This window comes from Lissotriton helveticus, chromosome 9, assembly GCF_964261635.1.
Source record: "Lissotriton helveticus chromosome 9, aLisHel1.1, whole genome shotgun sequence".
NCBI classification, from domain to species: domain Eukaryota; kingdom Metazoa; phylum Chordata; class Amphibia; order Caudata; family Salamandridae; genus Lissotriton; species Lissotriton helveticus.
In genome coordinates, this window is record NC_136070.1 from 1,241,388,374 (window position 1) to 1,241,414,115 (window position 25,742).

The 25,742-nt window shown below is 46.6% G+C and overlaps 1 protein-coding gene across 2 annotated transcripts in view; it reads left to right on the forward strand.

Annotated features, from left to right (window-relative positions):
* EEFSEC (eukaryotic elongation factor, selenocysteine-tRNA specific) overlaps nt 1-25,742 on the forward strand; it is a 583,429-nt gene that overhangs the window by 385,886 nt on the left and 171,801 nt on the right. For both annotated transcript variants that reach the window (XM_078661741.1, XM_078661742.1), the window contains one exon: nt 4,673-4,829. In XM_078661741.1, coding sequence (XP_078517867.1) covers nt 4,673-4,829 — 157 coding nt within the window. The remainder of the gene's footprint in view (nt 1-4,672; nt 4,830-25,742) is intronic.

Sequence of the window (25,742 nt, forward strand, 5' to 3'; positions counted from 1 at the left end):
CCAGTCTGGCACTTGGGATATATTCTAAGGATCAGAATCTACAGTTAAATCGACTGTACACCAGAAAGAGCCTTACCAAAGGTAAGCAAGTTGTGCCACTTGTGCAAGGGGATAAAGGAAACATGAAAAGTATGTTAGGGTTGTGGTAATTTTCAACACAATTGCACGTTTGTTATATAAAGAATTGCGTTTTTATCAAAATTTAAATTTGGTTGAAAATACCTGCTTTGCCATTGACACATGGTGGGTGTCTTGTTGAGTGCGCCTTTCCTTGCCTATAAGTGTAAGGGAGTGTTACGGACCTAAGGCCCATGCCTTGGCAACAAGCACAGATCTATTTTTAAAAGCCTAACACATTGTCCAATAGTGATCAGCTGCCACTAGACCGGGGTCTTTAAGCCCTCCTACTTTGGCCAATAGCAGAGTGTGATATGTCATTGCTGCATTCACTGCCTTGCATTTATTTATAAAGTTTTTTATAGTGCGAACATGATCCCGAGGGATATCGGTAACAATGTATCTGTAAGAAACATTAGTAGTGACAGATTCCGAAGGGCAATGCATTTTTCCTATAAATCCTTCTTTTTTGCTGATATCAAGAGCGATAAAAAAGCAAGTGTTTATTTTACCCTCCCCCACCTTGACCAATGGCCGTAGAGGGCATTTAGTGGCTTTTACCGCCCACCATATCCGTGGACGGAGGACTAGATCTATTAACCATTTCTGCCTTGCTCAAGGGCATGGGTGTGTCTATTATCACCTTGTCTTGCCTTGTCATGGAGTAGGTATTTCTTAGCCACTACCCAAAAGAGCTTGCCCAAAGGTGTGGAGGAGATTCCCATCTTACATGGCAGCTGGCCAAGTGATGCTTCATTATTAGAAAGACGGCACTGGGGTAGCTTTCGGATGGTCCAGGCTTCTGTGTAGCACCCAATCAAGTCCTCATATTTTCAAGCACAATGTCCTGTAGTCATTTAACTTTAAATGCCAAGCCGAAGATCAGTCCAAAATGCCAGATCACAATCTCAGATGTTCACTGACGTACTGATGATATAACGTACTGGACAAACCCATGGTGGCCTGGCTGGCATGGAGGCCTCTTTTGAAAATCTGGGAGGGGTGTCCCCCACTGGGCACATCACTCAACCCAGTAGTTGTTGCATTCTATTTGTGCCATCTTGCTATAGACCGCTATAGCTGTCTTTTGGGGAAACATCATTGTACACAGTACTCCACAGAGCCAATCCTTGCTCAAGATTGGATGGCTTTTGTGTCAGTCACAGTTACCTGGACTCTTTTTGTTTCTTTTTTCCCATTTGTGTTTGAGCCGCCCAAAGGAGCTTTTTGGTTTCACCATCAGTATATTTGTGAATCATCCTGCTCCGAACACAACATTACAAACAGAGCCACGTTTAAACAACACCCGTCTTCTGCCTTTCAGTGCCAACTAGTGGTGACTAATAAAACTGCAGCATCAATGCGGAATATACAACATTGAACTTGACAGACATTGAAGACTTGTGTGTATAAGCATTGGCAATGAACACCTGTCTCCCTTATAAGTAAAGGTAAGCAAGACCCATTGGCATGGCCATGGTTGTTTTCAGGTAGACAGTGCCTGCAGGAGGTGCTTCAGGTGCGTGTGCTCTGACTTGTAGCTTAACCCCTTCATTGCGGCGCACGTACAGCGGACGTCGCGTGCACTACCTCGGTAGTGCAGCGCACGTCCGCTGAATGTTCCGGTCCCGCCCGTGCAATAGAACGTTCCGCACCAGCGTGAAACGTTCGGCGCAGCGGAGGGGTTAACATGGTAGTATTCATTCCATTATTGTTATAGGTACAGTTGCTGTTGGTTCTCATGACTCGTAATGGGACTTGGACCAATCACGCAAGAAGTACATCTGTGCTTTTCCCCCATGCCCACACCATCCATAGGATGAACTGCACTTAGCATGGCTTTGAAGTTACCATCACCATTGGCCCCTTTCCAACTGACCAGTGGGCAGGAGATGATCACCATGATGTGACCTAGCTTCTGGCACTTTAAGCAGTGACCAACTTTTCACCCTACACAAGTCCAAAGAACTGAGTGTGGGGCAATAGTAATTTCATTTGAGTGAAGTACTTCAGAATCAAATATACAATACAATGTTAATTTAAGTGGATAATTCATCAGATAAACATGATAAGTTGTTGCAGTTAGAATACACAAGTTTAATAACTTTTGTGTCACATTTTCCTATGTTTAGTAGGCACTATGAGAAAACTATGACCAGGGCTGGACGTAGCAGGCATCGGGCTTTTCTCTGGGAGGCTGGAAGGGTGGGGGCCAGTTTTGCATTGGTGGGGGCCAGTTTTGTTACTGGGGGCAATATCGTCCCCCAGTAACAAAAGCACCATTGCTTCACACTTTCAATCACCCCCGCCCCCCTCTCCCAGGTGGCTGGTCAGGCAGAATTGCTAAATTGCCAGGACTGCTTTGGGTTCCAAGTCCGGCCCCTACTATGACCATGGATAATTTTTAACATTAGAAAAATATTTCCAACACCTACAAAATGACTACAAGTGAGCAGTGCAGTATGCCTCTACTGCCCTGTCCTGCCCCTGTTCAAGACAAGGCTCCTCTTCAGCGTTTGACGAGCTGCTGAGAGTGATGGAAGCTGGACGCAGACTGCGGCAGCTAGGATCCTCATGGTGTGTACTGCCTGCCCCTCCTCGCCTCATACACACCTCCACCTGGTAGTTGCTTTAGGGAGGAGGCAGGTATTGAAAATGATCCAGGCTGGTAGTGTCCGCGCTGTGGTGTCTCTTATGTCCTCTCACTCTAGATAGTTGTGTACAGCTGAATGTTCTTGGGCATGATGCTGACTGAGCCTGTTGGCATGGATGGCGCAGATGTGGGCATCTTCAAGTAGCCCGTCCATGTAGGTCTCGCTGACCTCCTACCGGACCTTGGGGTGGGGTGGGGGAGTTCAGCAAGTGCATGCTTTCCTTGAAGTCATGCAGAATCACCCACACCAGGGTCTAGAAGGGCAGTTACCAAACAAGCTTCTTAGTAGATTTCTGCGGCATGTAGATCTTCTTGAGAGCTACAGTCCGAGGCCAGTAGTGGTGATGTTTCTCGACTCTGCCCATCTTCTGGGTGCTCTTGCGGTCAGCCGTGTTGTTCAGCTGCTTGCAAAGTGTCATCCTCTACACGTGGTTTTATTGGCGGATGCCATGTGAGAGTTATCCCTTCTTTCCTCCATATAAATTGCTCTTCGATCTAGTTCACCTCTCTGGTGCAGCTTCGAGTGTGGCACGTTAGTTTTTTCCTCCATTGGATGTATCAAAGGGAAGAACAACACTGCCACTTTGCCTCATCTCAGCATCAGTAAAGTGGCTGGGATGGGACCAGTGATGGAAAAGTAAGAATGGTTAACATGGCTTTCGACTCAACCTTCTGTTTCTGGTGCTTCTCTGTGTCCTCTGAGTTAGATGTTGCAAAGAAGCGTATAGGAATAGCAAGTGAAATGTCTGAAGTAACGTGCTATCCCTACTAACCCCTAAATGACGTCCATACCTTCCAACTTACAAATTAATTCCACCATGTGTGGAGGGGGGGGTGGGCATTGAAGGGGCGGGGCCTCACGCCTAGTGCTACTTAAGAGGTACTTTGCCCCCTCAAGCCTGCTCCACCCCTCTCCCAGAAAAATTAAAACAAAGGTCCATGGAGGCTGTCGCCGAAGTACTGGGATGTTTATGCGCCTCTTAATGGACATCGGCTGCTAACAGCCTTCGAAAACAAGCTGAAAATCCACTTTTTACCGTGGTTTTCAGCTCATTCTTCCTGCCACCGTGTGATTTCGGCTCCTCAATGTGTGATCCTGTGAAGGTAGCCGAAATCGTGTGACACACGGCAGCACTGTGTGAGTTGTACCCCCCATTCCCTTCCTCTCCTCCTCAATGTAATGTGTCAAGAAGACCCAATTTTCCCTTCTCCTACTACCCTCTCAGATGCTGTACTTTTTCTTCTGCTCGATACGTATCTTAAAATTGACCAGGGTGACTGGCCTTCAACATGGTCCCCCCATTGTCTTCCTTCTTATATGTCTAATGGGATGTGAGACTTCACCCAAGAGGTCCACACGTTTAAAATGGTGATTATGAAGCTTCACACAGACTCCCGCCGCGTACAGAATTCTTTGGAAGATATGGAAATGACGTAGGAGAAGTAGGGGGTACCTGGAGTGATCCATGATCTTCTCAGATGTTCCTTTTTTTTTTTTTTAAGGAATAAAAATGCCACATCTCCACCTTTCAGGTGTTCACACTGGAGGCCCCCTCTGTCTCGGAGCATGTGCGATAGCATGCCATCGGCTGTTGGTACAAGGTTGAGAAAAGACATCTAGAAGTGTCTGCGTGAGGTTGTTTATGCATTGAACATCATTCTAGTACGCTCTACTTGGAGTAGAGTTGGTTAATGAATGAAAAGACCTTTGGACAGGTACAAGGGAGGAGTAATATTCTGGAAGGAAGGATCTTCTGCCAATGGTGGCCTGTGAAAGGGGTGAAGCAGATTGGCATGACATTCTTTGTATCAAATCTCTTTACGATTCATTAAAGATTTAGAGCAGTCTTTGAAGGTTCCATCTTATTTTGAGCCATGATGCAAATTTCTGTTTTTCCCCAGGTCAACGATGATTTCAGTGTGATTGGGCGAGCCTTGTTCAAAAAGGAGACCAATATCCAGATGTTTGTGGGGTTGAAAGTCAAATTGTCCACCGGTGAGGAAGGCGTCATTGAGGGAACTTTTGGACAGAGTGGGAAATACAAAATACGAATTCCAAGTAAGTGCTTGTATATTGAATTTATTTTGATGAAATGTAATAGTCAACATCAACATTGAAAATGTATCAAGTTGCCATACTACTGAAAAGAAACAAAAATAATATTGCATACATTATGTGAACCTAAGAATCTCGACATCTGTGTATTTTCATTATTAGAGAATTCCAAATCTATGGGGGGGGGGGGGGTGGGGGTCAAACTTTGATGAAACTCCTTAAAAGAATGATTGCAATATCTTCACTTCCTCTTCCATCCACCACATCTCAGATAGACGGATCCTGGTCCTTGTTCCCTGAAGACTGGTACCTTCACCTGGTCTTAATCCAACACCTCACAGTAGGCGAGTGTTGTTCACATTGCACGAGTTGCACATGACCGAGATGATGGCTGCTCCAAGGTTAAGTAGGCCATTTACTGTATAACCAAAGTCTCTTTGCCATCCCAATGAAGCTTGCAAGTCTACAGAGCTTCTGTAGTGACAGATACATAGTGATTTAGGCTTTTAGACACATTTTGCTGGATTCAACCCATGAATCTATGAGGTCACAGTAAAGATGCCCTTCACTTTCTCACCTGCACAGCTGAAGAACAGTTTACACAGCACACCTTTGATACAAATGATAATCGAGTCCATTATCAAATCGCCCGCTATCCCCACATCCTCACCCGTGCTTACAGTCCTGTCTCGGGCCTCACCTTGTAACACATCCAGGGCAACGCTGTGCGTATGAAGACCCACGCCTTGTGCCACTTGTACTTTGCATGTGCTCCAACCTGGAGGCTACATCCATAGCAGGTGTTGAGACGTCACTTTTGAGATTGGCGAATGGTGGTGGAAGATCATGCCACTGTGCTGCCTCCCTTTACACTCAAGGATCAGTGAGTAGGTCTGGTTTCATAGCACTGCAGTCTGTCTGGGCTTTGGTTATCAATTCTTTAAAATATATTTAAACTGTGCTTTAGGTCTGCTCAGAGAAGTATATTTCTTTCACCTCATGCGGTTGGATATTGGGTGTATCATTCCACCTCCTTTGAAACGCTTGCATTTCAATACACCAGGGACTATTTTACTTCACAAAAAGGACTATGAATCATCACTCATCAAATTCTTTATCTCAAAATAGCGTTGTATACAGAAAACAATCTATTTCTTTTTATTTTCACTCCCAAATACTTTTTTAATGTTTAATTAGAACTCAAAATACAAGACAGGCCTATTATCTGTGACAATGTTTGTTGTAAAAAAAAGCGTGTTATAGTTGTCTTTTTATTGAGATGAAGGGCTAAATATCACTAATTCATCTTAGTATGAAATGTGTGCCATAACTGCTCTCAACATGGCTTCAGGTTTGGCGTCTCCCTCACTGGGAGCTATATCAATTAACACATATCCAAAGCGTTGTCATCTGAAAGAGTGCAGGGATGCTGATTACAGAAGTAGTTGTGTATGCAAATGTTACAAAGCCATTTTACCCAGGATTTCTACACATTTGCAGACAAATTATTTGAAATTCCACCTTTGAAATCCAAGGTAAGTGTTTTATCACCATTGCCATTGGAATTATGACTAGATTATGCTGCAAGAATAGATAAACAATGCAGCTTAATATAGCTCATTTTGTGATAGAATTGCTTAATTGTTTTGACATTTTTACACATTTCGCATTTTAGTAACTTTTGATCCAATGGAGCTTGAAACACAGATTAAATCTTGAGATCATGCAGTAGATGATGGATTATGTGGCAAATGTGTCAAATCCATGATCAACCGGAAAACACTAAAGCCCCAGATTTGCATAATTTCAGTGGCCTTGCTTATCACTGGTCAATTTTTTCTTAGCTGGTTATCTATCAGAAAGGGGGGAATGAAACACATAAGTCTCAATACCAGAGTCTCAGAACTTTTTGTCTCAGAGACCTTCAACCACACGTTCATAGACTGCGGTGTATGTAATCGCCGCTTAGTGAGGTTCGGTGGATAGTGTCATCATCGGGTCTTGTCACCTGAGTGTCACATTCTACAGGTGACATCAAAACCCTCAGCAGGAGGTAGACTGTCTAGATGTTGACAGTGGTGAGTGGATTACAATTGTTCATTATCCTTTAGGGAAATATTTATTTGGGGGAAAGAGTAGGATAGGGATAAGTCTAAAACCCAAGCGGTGTTTAGTGGTCCATGACACCTAGTGGTTGGGTCGACATGTTTCGGACTGGATCAGCCCCTACGGGTCTATGGCCTTCATCTGGACCAAAGTAATTCCCCAAAGTTTTGGTTCAGTGATTTATGCACCTTTGGTCCATGGACACACCAAGATCTGTCTCCATATTTGTTCCATTTCAAGAGTCATTGGGAGACCAGGTACGCCTTCGCCGATTGAAGATTTATTTGTTTTTAATAAAAAACAAAAGGTTTATTGACATTAACAACTGAATTCAGTTAAAAACATATCCTGTAAAATTAATTGACTAGTTCTAGGGAACACAAATTGCAGTCCATTCCTCCTGCAGCATTCCGAAATCTAATTTCTACGGATAGCTCAGTTGCAGCCGAGCAAGTGAGAGTACCATATTTAAAGAAAAAGAGGGCATTAAGCGTACTGCTCTGATTTCAAAGAATGGCAGTCGTCGATCGGAAGTTAGTGTTGGATACCTAGTGGGGCGTTCGTTTTTGCACCCCTGTTTTTGGCCAATAATAGCACTTGTACTATGCTTTTGTTTCTAAGTGTGGACCCAAGTGTCCCAGCTTAAAAAAAAAAATTAATGTCATGTTTTGTTGTTTATTAAGGAAAAATGTAAACCATTAAACGAAGGCAAAACCTCTTTTCAAGAGGCAGAGAAAACGAATCTGTCTTTTGTAACAGCAAATTTTCTTCACACTCTATTAAGAAAAATTGATATAAAAAAGAATAACTGTTTATAGGTAGTTGATTACTTACGGTTCCAACAATTGCGTTGAGATCAACATCGATAAAACAAAGATAATCACTTTTGGTCGTAAGGTGCAAAAACTGTAACATTGGTGAATTGAAAATAAAGACACTGAAAAGCTTTCTTCCTATGAATGCTTTTGTGTATGGTTTGAGGAAAGAAGCCGCACCATCCCTCGGAAACAGGCCATCAAAAATACCACCTCGTCCTTGAACACCAGTCATCGATTGTAAATTGAACCCAACTTGACTGTATGGAGCGGTGGCCTTCAGAGATTCTCTTACGGATTTATTTTATTTATTTAGTGTTTTATAGAGCACGAACCAGACCCGTGAGGGTATCAGAGCGCTTTACAGTAGTATCGGGTGGGATAACAGGACAAATGGGGAGGAGAGCCGAAGTGATACCGAACAAATAGAGAGATACAGTACATGGCAAGACAAACAATCATAATATCCGACTACCTTTTGGGATAGGAACAAAACAATACAATAAGCTAGAAAAGCAGTCTCAGCACCCTGGAGGATTGTTCGGAAGTGCCGGGTGGGTAACATAAGGAGAGGGGGCCAAGGGATAATGCTGTAACGATAGGTAAAGTCAGGTTACGGAGGTGATTGTAACGTGAGCATTAGGAGAGGAATTTGGCTGCACAGCATCCAGTGTAGCTCATATAGGTATATATTTCATTTACCAGATGCAACATCTCAAGCTCACCTTCGCCTTGGGTTTAACTTAAGGCGATGCCCGCTGATGCCCCAGGCCAGATGCCTCCTATACCTCTTACATTTAAAGAGGCAGAAGCAGACACTTCAAGAAGTACCATATGAGCCTGTATAATGGACGGTTCTTCACCATGGAAGTATTGTTTGGAGGTGTCTTTACTCGCTCTTGGAAGCCGAAGAGCTCTGTAACAGTGCCCTGCAGAGCAGACTAATGAGTAAACTACTGAATAAATAGATAAAGCAGCTATCAGGCACCTTGGACAGGAAAGTGTTTGCTCTGTGTCCCACTCCAAGTTGTCACTAGCACTTTGCAGTTCTACCAACACCGCATCATATTTGAAGCAACCATGGCAATCAAAGTATTGAAGGCAGATCCAGCGAAGTGAGGCACCTATAGGGAGAGCTGTGCTGACCATGATGCAGCAAGAAAATAGCCTTGTTGCCCTCATTGAAAAATGACTTCAATTTGTTGTTTTTAATCCACATTACATTTCTGACTTTCACTTGAATTGTAGTATAGCTCAGTTCACGGTGCACCTGCTGTGATTTTTTTAGTGCAGGTTTCTAAAGATCTGATTGGTCGCTCTCTGCACAATAGTAGAGTCAGATGTGGAGTTGGATTTATATTCTGGGCAGGGGCGGCTCCTCAATGCGGGCGGAGGAACTTTGCCCCACTGCTTCCGTAAATACCATTTTATGTTTCTGCTTCTCACACTGCGAGAAAGTAGAAGAAGGGTTTGGTTGGGGGTGGGCAGGCGGGTTGGGGAGGAGTGGTTAGCCCAATGTTGTGGGTGCTGACTACCGACCAAACCAGTCATGCACTCTCTCCCTTTTCTCCATGGAGGCTGCATGCAGCCTACATGGAGAAAACGGCCTCCCCATAGACACCTGAAGGGTCGGCGTCTTAGTCAATCTCAACGCTGCCGTTGCAGCGTTGTGAATGGCTAATGGGAGGGGAGGGAGGCTGCCTGCGGCTGCTTTCTGTGAGGACGGACGACGCAATGCTGGACCGGACCGCTGAAGGTAAGTTTTTATTCAAAATTAGCCCGCCCCCTGCATTGCAGTGTTGTGATTGGCTTAGGGGAGCCTGGGTGCTTCCTGTTCGGTGGAGGAGAGAAGAATTGGGACAAAGCGGCAAGGAGGTAGGTGTCTTTTTCTTTTTTACACCCCACCTAACCACCCCAGATCAGTGCCGGCTGCCACTGACATGAAGGCACGAGTTTGAAGGGTGGATGCACTAATGGGAGAGAGTGACATGGAGTATGGGGGAAGCACATGAGGGAGAGAGCAACACAGAACGCAAGTGAGTTTTCAGAGATAAGCACATAAGAGAGAGAGCAACGCAGGCGATGGGGATGTTTTCGGAGGTAAGAAGCACATGCTGGTACACCACACAGAACACATGGGAGGGGAGAGTTTGCCGGGGATCACCTTAGGGAGAGAGCAACAGATAGCTCAGGGGAAGCACACAAGGGGGAGAGCAACAGAGAGTGGAGGCAGGGGATGAGGAAGATCGCAACAGAGCATGGGGAGTTTACAAGGGGAAAGCACACAAGGGAGAGAGCAACACCAGTGGTGGACGAGCTTAGTGAGGAGATGCACACAAAGGAGACAAGCACATGAGGGAGGGAGCAATGTGGAGAACCGGGCTAGGGAAACACACAAAGCAGAGAGCAACATGGAGCGCAGGGGTATGGGGTTTGATTGGAGAGAAACACGAGGGAGAGAGCAGGAAAACACATGCATCCTCATGGAGTTCTTATTCAAAAAGAAAAAAATAGTTCCCTTAAAGAGAGCAGTGGAAGGATACAAGTCACCCAAGCAAACGGATGTTAGAGTATCTATTCTCCAGGGGAGAGTGCAAACCCTAGATGGGAACTAGAAATGCCAGTGACTATGAAGCATGCAACTAAGCGGGAGAATAAAGCCAACCCGTAGTAAGCAATGGACAGGAAGAAGGACCACTGTTCTTGGTATGCCCACAATAGGTCTTTCACAACCAGACAGATTGCACTGTTTGGTAGGCAAGACCTAAAAGTGATTAATTGTGACATTAGTTCCCTTTGGTATTCACAGTGTAATATAATTGTGCGTGAGGGCAGCAGGGGAAGCCAGCTGGGCTTCTTGGACTCCCTGCGCGGACATGATCTATTTTTGCTCTGACCCAGAAATACATTTCTCTTCGTTATTTTCCTTGGCTCCCTCCTTCACTCAGTTTTTGTCTGCTCAATCCTGTCTCCTGGTCAAGAATGGAGGCTAATTGAGAATTACGCCAAGTTGGCAAAGTGCGAAGCACAGCTCTCTATTATATGTGACATTGAGCCGGGGCATATTTTTGCTCTACCTACTATCACCTTCCCTTCCTTTTACTAATACTTCTCTTCCCTCTGTCGCTTCTTTACCTGTATCTTTTATTTCTTCTGTCAGTTCTGCAGTTGGTTGTTTATTTCTTTCTATATTCCTTTGCCCTCTGTGGAACAAAAGGTCTTCTTGTTTTTTAAGATCTCGACTACTTCACAGCTTTTATCTGTCTGTTTGCCAAAGACCCCAGGCGGACCCTACCAGTGGATTTAGAGCCAGCCTATTGCTTACTGTCAGTTGCCTTTATTATCACTCTCAATAGCTTTCTTCTTATGTAATGGTTTCTCTTCCTCTTCTTGTGTCTGCCCCTCCCCTTCAGACATAGCCTATTTGCCATATTTTGATTGGATTACTACTTGTATTCTTCCACTGCTCACATTCAGGGAACTACTTTTTTCCTCAGTCCATGAGACTGAATGTGTTTTCCAGCTCTCTCCCTCGTATGCTTTTTTCCTCAAACATCCACCTCCACATTCTTAGTGTTGCTCCTTCATCCCTTCCCCCATGCTAGTCCATTTCTAACCCTACGCAGCCCTCCCTGACTTTTATTTTATTTATTTTTGTACTCCCCTCTGCCCAGACTCGAACTCCTTCGTTGCTCCCTTGCCCCCATCAACACCCTACCACCCACATCAATGTTGCTTCCCAAATCCCTTGTGGTCCTTTACATATTTTATTTTTAGTTTGATGTTTTTGGGAAGGCCCAGTACCTGCCATCTTCAACCGGGCTGTTCTACAGTGTAACCAATCCCCACACAATTAAAATGACTTTTTATCATTTACTGATCAAAATGGCGTCTGCCATCTTGGATTGGTAAGTAAACATATGATTCCCTAGTCATGCACTTGCATGGTGATGCAGACACACATATACGTCATCACGCATTCACTTACCTATAAAATGATGCGGCATCCAGCATCAGCAACTACCATGGGCTAAGCCAATAGTCAGAAAGGTGAGAACTATTGCCTTTGAAAATTATGTTTTTTGTACCTATCTACTTGTTGCATACTGCACCTAGAAGCTGGATTCCTGGCACTTGCTGCACACTACAAATAATAATAATAAGAAACGAGATTGCGTGTTTACAGCAGGTAAATATTCAGATCAAAACATAGCTAATGTCAACCAAAACGGTCCAAATAAACGTGGCTGTTAGAACAGAATTTTTTTAACCGCCAACGGTAAACATAAAAACATTCAATAACTGTATTAAAACTTGCATTTAATTTGTTTATCGCCATCTAGTTCTTACAACACCGCTAACGTGTTGGAAGAAAATGACACCACTACTGTATTGTAATAATGCATTACAGTTGAGTTGTGCTGTCACTGTGCCTCCTGCCAGAGCCAGCAGGAAGTGTGAAAGGCAGGGCACTGAGCAGAATTACAACTGCTGTTTAAACAATCAGACGTACAACCAGCTTTTCAGATCTTTTCTGACTTTAATTTTGTTGTAAATGGCTGATTGGGGCAAATGGCTGATGGTGTGTTTGTTTATAACACTGTTGAAGTTCATTACAAGAAAGCAGGAATCTATTTGAATGGTACCACATTATAACCTACACCTAGTTTTGAAAGTAATTTAACTGTAAAGTGTTAGAAATGTGCTTTTGCAGCAAATCATAGACTGTCTAATCTTGTGTTAAATTTACATAGTTCATATTCCACATATATCCCACATATTGGTAATATTGAGTGTTTCTGTCACAAAAAGGAGCAAGATACCATGAGTTGTGGGATGTGTGATGGTGTGACCATGTTTTATTATAAGAAATAAAGTGCCTCCACCCACAGGTATGAGGGATATCCCGAGTCAACTTTGGGTTCCTGTGATCTTATAAAGCAACTCACTCCCTGGCCTTATTCTTCTCAGCGGTCACGGAAGTCCAGGATAACTTCCGTTATCCTTACCACATAAGACAAAATCCTAAACTTACTGCCATTTGAGTATTCACAGAAGGCACTTACTCATTTTGGTATTCACAGAAGGCACTTACTCATTTCGATATTCACAGAAGTTAGGAGTCCTAACTTTACTACTCCTAAACTGAGAAAAATCCTAACTTTAAGACTTTTGGTATTCACAGAAGGCATTTAGGAGTCCTAAAGTTAGGAGTCCTAACTTTACTACTCCTAAACTGAGAAAAATCCTAACTTAAAGACTTTCGGTATTCACAGAAGGCATTTAGGAGTCCTAAAGTACTTAGTACTTAACTTTCACACAAGTAATACTCTAAATAAAGTTTCTATATGGGGAGACCATCCCTGCTTATTTCTTTATTACGGTTAAAGCAAGCATTGTAATATTCTAAAGATGTTGCTCTTGAAACCAGTTGGCTTTGCCAGTAAGAACCATTCCCAGATGGCCACTGTGTGTGGATCAATGTGTGCTGACGCAAGAATGCCAGCCATCTTGAAATGGTTTCTCCTATGCTTTTGAAAAATTATTCTAACGTGGCCGTCATGGGTGTGCATGCATGTCCAGTGGCCATGTTGAGATTATTTATTGTCTTTAGTTTATTCTTAATTTACAATTCCACAATGGCAGACAGCTATGTCGGAACAGTAAACAATAAATAATGAAAGCACTGGATTCCCCACAATGCTGAGACGCAGGTGGCCAAATAACCGTGTGCAACTGTCGGGCTCTTGCAGGTGTATCAAAAAGTTAATAATGAAAGTAAAAAATAAGCATGAATGAGGATGAGAAAAAGAGCAAGTGAAAGGATGTACTCGGTGGTGGGCTGAGAGACAAATAAAAAAAAGTGCCCATACGTCAGTAGTGGGAGTATACAATACAGTCATTGACGGCTGTGGTAAACCAGAAAGCTGCAGGGGGTGGACAAACATATGAACAGGGAGGAAAACAATTGAATGAGAAACAAGGGGGTGGCATAACGAGGAAAGACATCCCATCGTGAGCATAGGGCTGACCCAAAGTCATATCTATGTGTGTTGTATAGTGGTTATTAAGGCTTCAAAACAGACAGCCAAAGCTGTTTATAGGCAAGACCTAAAAACAGTAACATGTTTAAATAATGTTTATGCTACAACTATGTTATAACTTTCGAAATCGAGGGATTTGATAACGGCTGCCAAAGACTTCTGCTGTTGCCTGCCTGCCCTTCCAGTTCGCCCTCTACCTTTCGCGACACCCGCTTCGCGGGTGCCGCTCAGCTGCTCCCTGTGGCCAGTCCTTGCTGGTGTGAGCGGCTCCGCAGTCGGCGGAGAGCACACGCGCTCCCAGCTGAGGACGGCACAGGTTTGAGCCTTCAAGCGTGTGTCCAGTGCGTGGAGCCTACCGGGGGACTGCGAGGACCAGCATCCTCAGCTTCACACAGCTGGTGCCTCTTCCCCCGGCGGCCACGCCCCCAACCTCCTCATATATTACTGGCCTGTTTACCACCGCGACGCGGGACGCAGCTCGGGGCGAAGACCGGGCAAAGAGCGGGCCGTTTGAGGCCGTTCGAGAACGTTAGAGACTGGACTGGGCCACCCTATTTACATCAGGTACTACCGCCTAAATCCACATCTTGGCAAAACTTATATCACCGTCCTCTATTCTGTCGCCCCTGAGCCATATTGCCCGCTATGAGCAAAATGGAGACCAGGAGCAAAGCCAACCTGTTAGCCAACGGCCCCACAACAGCCACCCCAAACCAAGGCAAAATAGACAACTATTTTTTGAAAGCAGGTTCCCTCTTGATAGATGATATCACCCTTCTAGAAAGACGAATCTCACAGGAAATAGAGTGGGTCAGGAGGTCATCGATGGGTGTAATAGCGATGGCAAAAACTCCCGAAGATAGGCGGGTCATAGATAGCTCACAACTGGGTGCCTGTGGTGGGGCACAACGGCCTATGAGTATAGATCTTTCTGAGGGAACAATAAGTGATTCAGAGGACGTGAGTCTTCTCTCATTGCCTCTAACACAAATCACCCAACCACCCAACCTAACAAATACGGGGGAGGATACTGATTTAACCATTCAATGCCCCATCTTACTTAGGGAAGAATCGGCCACAACAATTGATACCCCAAATTTAGTAGGGTCACCTAGTGCCAATCGGGGGATAAGGGAGGGTGCCATCCAAAAAAGGATAGCGGGGAAACAAAGCACTAAGGAAAGGAAGTCCAAAAAAGCAAAGGGAAAAACAGGGAAAACCCACAACACAGCTAGCCCTGTCCATACTAACCAGGAAAGAACCCCACCGGTGACAGCGGTGATAGCAATTGATCCCTCCCAGCAACTGCCCAGTGATACCCTCACTGACCAGCCACCTCCCAACATGGAACATAATCCTGAGATAGCAGAAGAGGACATATCATTAGCTGATATAGGCCACCTTTTGAAGACGATCATAAGCCCTCTAGAAGCACGCCTGATGAAAATGGAGGCGAGATTAATTAAAATCGAGAAAACCGCCCTACAGATTATGGACTGTTGGAAACCGGGGGCTTCCCGCCCCACGCTATCCAACACTGACCCAAAACATAACTGTAACTCGGTTTCTTCAAAACCTGTAAAAGCTAAAGAGGTAGTGATAGCAAATACAGCGGGTGACAAAAATATCAAACCACACAGTAACCAGCCACCCAAATTAAAACCCAACTCAGCAACGCCAGCGACTTCTGGCTCCACCAAACAATTCCCCATCACGCAGCAGCGTTCAAATTTAGACAATGATAACGTCCAGTTGAATGCACAACACAAGAGTTCCCCTATACCCCCCTTGCTCACCAACCAAGATACACGTGATTCGAATCATTCAAAGGCAAAACCACCAAGAACACTCACAGTCAATCTTCCACCTGAAGTGGCGCCATATACTGTTATCTTAATTGGGGTACCCGAATTAAAATCAGACTCATATGAAACAGGGGAGTCTCTGAAAAACAAAGTCATTAACTGGCTCTCAACACATAGACCCCTCCCCAGAGGCATGACCAGCGACATTCGCATGGTAAGAAGAGTCTCGTGGGTAGGCAAGAGGCCCAAAACAATCAGTGGCGATTGCCTATTAGTGAGTTTTAGAGAACCAAGAACTGTCTCTTTCATATGCAGTCCAGCTCTGGAAGATGAAGGGAGCGCTATTCATCCTGTCCCCCTCTCGTTCTTCTATCCACCTAATGACCATGCAACAAATGCCCAGAGCAAAGGACATTATCAGAACTCACATGATAATTGGGAGGGCAACCCGGGAAGGAGGAGAATTCCCTACAACCAATCACGAATACCCCCCTTCCGCCCAAACACATACGGCGATTCCCAGGGATGGGAAACTGTTCATAGAAGAGGGATGGGAAGGGGCGGATTTGAAAGAGAGGAACCATGGCCCCCGAGATTTCTTCAGCCACCATTCTTACCACTGTTCAATCATTATGAGTGTCTTGAAATGGTGGACTGACAATTGGCCTCCATAAAAGGGGCACAAACGCAACCAGCAGGGTATGAAAGCGGTTACTATGCACCCCCGACCTGTAGGCAGGAGAAATCCACTACTGGGTCTTTAGACCTGTCCCAGGAGCCACATAAAAGGGAAATTGCCCTAGAAGGCCCACCACTGGATGAGGGGCAAATGGATAGTGCCCCACAGCTTGAAAACATAAGACCCACGGCCAAACAATTTGACACCCAAAATACCCCACAAACCTTAAAAATTCTTTCCTGGAATGTGGCTGGCCTAACTAACAAAATAGACACGGACACATGGGCCGATCTAACGCAACCAACAAGCGTCTGTCTCTTCCAAGAGACCTGGACAAGAGAAGAGTCTTCCTTTGGGGGCTTCCAGACATATTCTATCCCCGCTGTCTGGAGTGGGAAAGGCAGACCTTCCGGAGGCTTAGCAACCTGGGTCGCTACGGACTTAGGATGCCGAGCTTCAAGATATCCAGTAGACTCGGTAGATATACTGGCCGTCCTACTTGAATGGCCGGGTCCTATTAAACTTTTGGTTATAAACATCTATTCTAGGCCGGTCAAAATAGCGTCCACCTCCAAAATTATAGAAACTCTGTCAACCCTTCTGGAAACCATCCCTCCGGAGATGTCTTATCTAATAGGGGGGGACTTCAACTCACACTTTGAGCCACTACCTGGACTACTTGATGGACCCTCCCTAGAGGAGGATTCAAGTTGGCAGGTCCCTCAGACTGAAGCACCCCCTCCCAGAGCATGGACACCCCTTGCCATACAGATAAACACTCTAAACCTTACCTATGGTTTGAGAGCCTGTAACGGCCGCACTAGGTCCGACATCCCGTCCAAATGTACATTCAATAAAGCAGGGAGGCAATCCAGAACAGACTACTTCCTAGTACAATTGCAGGCATGGAAAAGGGTGGTGGATTTTAAAATAATACCCAGGCACGATAGTGACCACAACGCCCTGGAACTAGAGTATACCATTCCTTGAGTGATTGTGACAGGCGAGGAGAACTGGAAAGGAGGACATCTACTGGAGAACAATAGGAGGCGGATAAAATGGGAAAAACTCGCCTCTAGTGGGGAAAAGCTTGCCTCACTTTATGCTGGGATTACTCCAATCCTTGAAGAGGCTTTTGACCTGTGGAATCCAGACTCTCCAACAGATAGAGGTGAGGACATAGCGCAAGTACATGCTCATTTAATAAAGAAGCTTGAAACTGATCTTTTCAGCACAGACCGACCTAGAGCACAGGGACAAACCAAGAACACCTGGTATAATAGTACCTGTCGCCTGGCAAAACGAGACCTCCTGTTCACCATAAAAGAAGGAGGTACTAGGGAGGAGATCCGCTCTAAAAGAAGTGCGTACAAATCGCTCATAGCTAACGCCAGAATAGAGTGGGACGTACAGCACTGGGAGAATCTATCGGAGTCCCTAGCTAAAAGGGACTCCCGTAGATTCTGGAGAATAATCAACCATGGGAGCGGGGATCTCCCCTCTGCAATCGAACCCAATGTTTGGCAGGATCATTTCCAACAACTATATGCCCCTGTACACGATGAGTTAGCAACACCAACTTCCAATAGCCTCACCACATACACATCTCCCCCTTTCACTCTAAAAGATGCTAAGGCGGCTATAACGGGTCTTGCTTCTGGAAAGGCCCCGGGTTTGGATGGGGTGCCGGGTGATCTTTTTAGGCAGGAACCTGGGATTTGGGCACCCTACTTGATGGTTTTATTCAATGCAGTGCTGGGGGGAATGACAATTCCAGATACTTGGCTGGGAGCAGAGGTGGTCCCGATATACAAAAAGGGGCCGCCCCTGCTCCCCGCCAACTATCGCCCAATCAGCCTCATTGATGTAACCCAAAAGTTGTTTGGAAGACTAATCCTGGATAGGCTCCAGTGCTGGATGGACGAAACTGATATTTTAAGCCCTCTCCAGGCAGGTTTTAGGAAGGGAGTGTCAACCGTGGATCAAATACTCAGACTAAATATCTTATACTGGAAGACAGCTCTTCTGGAAGGGGGGTCACTGTATGCTGTCTTCGTGGACCTCCGTGCCGCCTTCGACTTGGTCCCACGGGCCAAGCTGTGGGCGGTACTGGGGGACATGGGCGTCCCTGGAGACATTCTCCAGATTCATATCAGGCTACACACAGATAATTACGCCCGTGTAAGATATGGAAAGGGCGGCAGGCTGACAGATAGGTTTCCTGTCCAACGCCGGGTAAGGCAGGGCTGTGTGTTGGCGCCGACCCTGTTTTGTCTATTCACGAACGGGGTGATAGAACACTTGTGTAGAATCCCTAACATCGATGCCCCGCAATTGAACAGCAGCAGGGTGCCAGCGATTATGTTCGCAGACGACACCCTGCTGTTCTCAAAAACACCTATGGGGCTACAGAGGGTTCAGGACGGATTTTTTGAGTTTTGTAATGAAAGGGGATTAGAAATAAACCCCTCGAAGACTAAATTCATGATCCTTAGCCAAAAGCCCAAGAATAGCCCAAATCCCCGCTTGGGATCTACACCCCTAGAGAGAGTTCAAGTGATCGAGTACCTAGGCATAACCCTCAATCAAAACCTAACCTGGTTGCCACACAAAACCAAGGCAACCACAAAACTAATTCAGAGGGCTGGTGCTATCACAAGAATTGCAAAAAAAATCCTCCCTTCGTCCACTAGCACCTGCAATAAACATTTATAAAGCCCAAGCACGAGGAGGCATCACCTATGGGGCTGAGCTATGGGGACATACACCGCTACAGTCTATACAGGTCGCAGAGAACAATTTTATCAGACAATTGGCGGCCCTTCCTCTGAGTACACCTTTGCTCCCTTTGAGAATGGACTTAGCACTGCGCCCTATCACCGAAGAACTAAGCCTCAAACCTCTGACTTATTGGAGGCGGCTGTGGAGCAGCCAGGATTTGAGCCATTATAGAAGCGAACTACAGGAGCTCCTTAGATTAATCCAAGTGTCCAAAATTCCATGGCTCAAGTATATCAGGGACATGTGCACGACCCTTGGAGTTCCAGAGCTATGGTGCAATCCAGAACTAATGTCCGCAAGGCTCCCGAGGAAAGAACTCTCCAAATTGTTCTATAGCTTCATGCTACAAAGATCTTTGAGTCTAATCCGGGAAGGCTCTCTAACTGACAGTTTTATTAAAGTAAAAGACTCTTACAGACCTGAATATGTCTTAGACGCTATGTCCCCAGTGTACGTAAGGAAGATCTTCCTGCAGTGGAGATATGGCTCTCTCCCCTTGAGGTCCTTCACTAAAACCTGGAATGGGAATCTAGGCCCGAGCAATTGTCCTGCATGCAATTACAAGCTGGAAAGTGACCTACATGTGGTCTTGTTTTGCAAAGCTTATAGCAAAATCAGGAGCTATTGGCTGGTCCCCTATCTAAGGAACCTGGGCTTTCGGACTTACGCCCCAGCCTATAGAGTGCTCAAAACTGACCTTGCAGCCCCAACTGTGTTTGTAATGGCGAAATTCTTGGCGGCAATGTGGAGATCACGGGCAAGAATCATAAGGGACTCCAATGCGGCACGATCCACAAGTTCTTAATCTAATCTAAAAATGTATTGTGTAACCATGAACTTTGATTTCTCGAATTTTAAAATTTCTGAATCCATTTTAAAATTCTTTTAATGATTTAATGTTGTTTACTTGCATATCTTTTATGATCTCAACGATCGAAATAAAGATTTTTTGAATTGAATTGATAACTTCTCTACAGGATGAAATATTTAGCACCCGTCTGCCATGTTTCTGAAAAGGCGGCAATGCTACTTCAAGTTGTAAATGGGAATTCATGCTGGTGAAGAATTGTGCCTTCTGGCAAAAAACACTCTGCTAAATTACTGTCCATTCTAAATACATTAGCAGCAGATGTAACTGCACTTCCAGCTGTTTTCTCAATATAGGAAACAGAGCATCTAAAAAGAGTTTTTTTAACAGTTCTAGACTGCGATGGATTAATTAGTGTCAAAACCAAAACTGTCTGCAACCCTTGAAGTGCTTCTGCCAGAGCTGCACCATCTCTATGTACATACTGACTGTCTTATTCTTGTGCTGTACATATCTAGTATGTAAGAGAAGCTTGCACTGCTGCTACGTATGCACCGCTTACTCTGTATGTAAGGGAAGCTTGCACTGCTGCTATGCATGCGCCGCTTACTCCGTATGTAAGAGAAGCTTGCACTGCTTCTACGTATGCACCGCTTACTCTGTATGTAAGGGAAGCTTGCACTGCTGCTATGCATGCGCTGCTTACTCTGTATGTAAGAGAAGCTTGCACTGCTGCTACGCATGCGCCGCTTACTCAGTATGTAAGAGAAGCTTGCACTGCTTCTACGTATGCACCGCTTACTCTGTATGTAAGGGAAGCTTGCACTGTTGCTATGCATGCGCCGCTTTCTTTGTATGTAAGAAAAGCTTGCACTGCTGCTACGCATGCACTGCTTACTCTGTATGTAAGAGAAGCTTGCGTGCGCCGCTTACTCTGTATGTAAGGGAAGCCTGCTCTGCTGCTACGTATGCACCGCTTACTCTGTATGTGAGGGAAGCTTGCACTGCTGCTACACATGCGCTGTTTACTTTGTATGTAAGGGAAGCTTGCACTGCTGTTATGCATGCACCGCTTACTCTTTATGTGAGGGAAGCTTGCACTGCTGCTATGCATGCACCGCTTACTCTGTATGTAAGGGAAGCTTGCACTGCTGCTGTCCATGCACTGCTTACCCTGTATGTAAGGGAAGCTTGCACTGCTGTTATGCATGTGCCGCTTACTCTGTATGTAAAGGAAGCTTGCACTGCTGCTGTCCATGCACTGCTTACTCTGTATGTAAGTGAAGCTTGCAGTGCTGCTACGTATGCACCGCTTACTCTGTATGTAAGAGAAGCGTGCACTGCTGCTACGCATGCGCCTCTAACTCTGTATGTAAGTGAAGCTTGCACTGCTGCTATGCATGCGCCGCTTACTCTGTATGTAAGGGAAGCTTGCACTGCTGCTAAGTATGCACCGCTTACTCTGTATGTAAGAGAAGCTTTCACTGCTGCTACGCATGCGCTGCTTACTCTATATGTAAGAGAAGCTTGCGCTGCTACTGCCCATGCACTGCTTGTGCTGCATGTGAGAGAGGTCTTCTGCCAGAGCTGCACCTTCTCTATGTACATACTGACTGTCTTATTCTTGTGCTGCACATATCTAGTATGTAAGTGAAGCTTGCACTGCTGCTACGTATGCACCGCTTACTCTGTATGTAAGTGAAGTTTGCACTGCTGCTATGCATGCGCCGCTTACTCTGTATGTAAGGGAAGCTTGCACTGCTGCTACGTATGCACCGCTTACTCTGTATGTAAGTGAAGCTTGCACTGCTGCTATGCATTCGCCGCTTACTCTGTATGTAAGGGAAGCTTGCACTGCTGCTACGTATGCGCTGCTTACTCTGTATGTAAGAGAAGCTTGCACTGCTGCTATTCATGCGCCGCTTACTCTGTATGTAAGGGAAGCTTGCACTGCTGCTATGCATGTGCCGCTTACTCTGTATGTAAGGGAAGCTTGCACTGCTGCTACGCATGCGCTGCTTACTCTGTATGTAAGAGAAGCTTGCACTGCTGCTACGCATGCCCTTCTGCTACGCATGCGCTGCTTACTCTGTATGTAAGAGAAGCTTGCACTGCTGCTACGTATGCGCCGCTTACTCTGTATGTAAGAGAAGCTTGCACTGCTGCTGCCCATGCGCCGCTTGTTCTATATGTAAGAGAAGCTTGCACTGCTGCTGCCCTTGCGCCGCTTGTTCTATATGTAAGAGAAGCTTGCACTGCTGCTGCCCATGCGCCGCTTGTTCTGTATACGAGTGTAACCTGTACTGCTTCGGCCCATGCTGGGGGGTAACGTCGATCTCTGCGCTGTATCTCTTCTGGGTGATGTAAACTTGCACAGCAGCTCCCGCGCCTGCATCTGTTTTTAAGCTCAAGTAAACAAAAGCCAAAATGGTTGGGTCTATAACTGGCTCTTTATCCAGACACTAAAGTTAGTCATTGTGGGGTCTGAATGTCAAGTTGCCCTGGGGCGCTTGGCAGCTGCAGACCTACACTATGAGTACATTAAAATTTATAGGTTTTCTTGCGGGACATGGCGGGCCATGTATGGCTGTGTGAATGTTTATTGATTAAAGGACCATCTGCATTTTGGAAATACCCCCTGCGGCACAGAGCGGGCAGCTGCCCTTAGAAAGGACTCATCTTCAGACAACTTCTTGCACCCCTGCCCCTACAGTCCTGCCCCTCCAACCCTGCCCCTGCAAACCTACCCCTCTGCCCCTGCAATCCTGCCCCTACAGTCCTGCCCCTCCAACCCTGCCCCTGCAAACCTGCCCCTCTGCCCCTACAGTTCTGCCCCTCCAACCCTGCCCTGGAAACCTACCCCCCTGCCCCGGCAATCCGGTCCCTGCCATCCTGCCCCTGCAAACCTACCCCTCTGTCCCTGCCATCCTGCCATACCGCCCGGCAACCCGCCTCTCCAACCCTGCCACTGCCATCCTGAACCCGCCATCCTGCCCCTGCAACCTTGCCGCTGCCCTCCTGTCCCTGCCATTCTGCCCCTGCCGCCCTGCAACCCGCCTCTCCAAACCTGCCCCGCAACCCTGCCATCCTGTCCCTGCAACCCTGCCCCTGCCACTCTGCCCCTGCAACCCTCTCCCTGCTGTCCTGCCTCTGCAGCCCTGCCCCTCAAACCCTGCCGCTGCCCTCCTGTCCCTGCAACCCTGCCCCTTCCTAACTGCAACCCTGATATTGCCCCTGAAACCCTGCCCCTGCAGCCCTGCCTTGGCAACCCTGTCCCTGCAATCCTGCCCCTACAATCCTGCCCCTACAGCCCTGCTATGCTATGGAATTTCTAAAGCGCATGGCGACCCGAAGGCATCTCAACGCTGGCGGATGGAAATACCACAACACCAAGGCCAAAAGAATTACCCAGGGATCAGTTCCTAAAAAGCCAAGTCTTTAGATATTTTCGGAAGCTCAGATCACTGTTCATAGAGCGAATGGCCAGAGGCAGAGCATTCCATAGCTTGGCCGCGTTTTAGCGAAAAGACCGTCCTCCACGTCGAGCCCTTTTGACCATGGGGACGGTTACTAAAAATTAATTGGAGGATCTAAGAAGCCTAATGGGGGAATAAGGAGTGACCAATTGGTGAGAGATGAGAGGGCCACTCGCATAAAGGGCACTATGCACCATGCAAAGAGATTCAAACTCAATCCTTTGGGTGATGGCAGCCAGTGGAGGGCAAGCAGGCCCTGTCTACTTGAATTATGCTTCTAAATACCCAAGAGCAGTCTTGCTGCCGCATTCTGCATGACCTAAAGTTTACGAGTCACTGCCTTGGGAGCACCTAGATAGAGCGAATTGCTGTAATCCAGGCGAGAGAGGATCGGAGCCTGCACTACCAGCCTCCGGGAGGACTGGGGGAGAAGGGGCAGAATCTTGCGCAACACCCGCCTGATTCCAAAGCAGGAGGCTGTCAGTCTGGTCGCCTGGTGTTCCATGGTTGGGGGGTTTTCCAGCCGCACCCCCTGGCTTTTTATGTCTGGTTTAGGAGAGGGAGAAGGACCAAGGCAGACCAGCCAATCAAGGGCCCTTTGGGGCTGGGAGTTACTCCCCAGAATCATAACCTCTGTCTTGGCTCCATTCAGTTTAAGGCAGGACTTGTTCATCCAGCTGGCTGCCTGTTCCAGACATGGTCCAAAGGTGGTCGCTGACAGGTCCATGTCTGGGGAAAGAGAGAAAAACAGCTGAGTATCATCCGCATAGGTGACACTGGCGGTCCCAAAGGGAGCTACAATATCCACCAGGGGTTGCACGTACACATTGAACAACGTTGGGCTAAGAGAGGACCCTTACGGCACTCCACAGGTGACTGGCAGAACTGCAGAGGAACAAGTCTTATCAAAAACCTGGAAGGATCTATCCTTTAAGAAGGAGCCTATCCAATCCATGCTTTCCCTTCAACACTGGCCTTGCTAAACCTCTTTAACACCTTCAGCGCGGCACGAATTTTCACACTGTGCTGAAGGTTCCAAAAACGGGCGTGGTCGTGACGGAACGGTTCCGTCATCAGCACAGCCCAACCGACGCTGATGACGGAACCGTTCGTCATGAGCGTCGAAGGGGTTAAAAGAGTGGAATGGTCCACGGTGTCGAAGGCTGCGCTGAGGTCCAAAAGAATAATCGCTACCGAGGCTCCATGATCAAGTCTCTTTTTCGCTTCCTCCACCACTACTAAAAGAGTGGTTTTGGTGCTATGTTTATGCCTAAAACCAGATTGTGTGTGGGGAAGGAAAGAATTGACCTCAAGAAATTCTGAGAGATTCCTGTTCACGTATTTTCCACCATCTTACTTATGCCAGGGAGCAAGGAGATGGGACGGAAATTCCCCGGACATGTAGGGTCGAGGTGCAGCTTTTTTAAAAGGGCTTTCACCATGGCATGTTTCCATGGCTGGGGCACCAGAGACCCCAGGTTGACCATTTGAAGATAGTGGGGAAGATAGTCTCAGTTCCAAGAGCAAGAATCCTCGGAGGTGCCGGGTCAAGAGGGGATCCCGATTTAATTTTGTTAAAAAGTTCAGCAAAGGTATCCAAGGAGAGGGGTGGGAATTCCAAAAAGCTAGCTGGATTGGATTAATTGATGCGACCTGGGCGCGTGGACGTGGGACATCTCTCCTCTCTTTGCAAGGAGAGGTAGATATTCTGAATTTTAGTGTTAACTAACACTATTGCTGTTGCCCCTGAAACCCTTTCCCCTACAATCCTGTCCCTGCCCCTGCAGGCCTGCCCGTGCAACCCTGCTATTGCCCCTGCAATCCTGCCCCTGAAGCCCTGCAACCCTGCTATTGCCCCTACATTCCTACCCCTGAAGCCTGGCAACCCTGCGATTGCCCCTGCAATCTTGCCCCTGAAGCCCTGCAACCCTGCTATTGCCCCTGCAATCCTACCCCTGAAGCCCTGCAACCCTGCTATTGCCCCTGCAATCCTACCCCTGAAGCCCTGCAACCCTGCGATTGCCCCTGCAATCCTACCCCTGAAGCCCTGAGACCCTGCTATTGCCCCTGCAATCCTGCCCCTGAAGCCCTGCAACCCTGCTATTGCCCCTGCAATCCTACCCCATAAGCCCCGCAACCCTGCTATTGCCCCTGCTATCCTACCCCTGAAGCCCTGCAACCCTGCTATTGCCATTGCAATCCTACCCCTGAAGCCCTGCAACCCTGCTATTGCCCCTGCAATCCTACCCCATAAGCTCTGCAACCCTGCTATTGCCCCTGCAATCCTACCCCTGAATCCCTGCAACCCTGCTATTGCCCCTAAAACCCTACTCCTGCCCCTTCAATCCCCTGCTGGGTGGGGGTTTATGGGGAAAGGGCTGAGGGCCATATTGTTGCTTAAG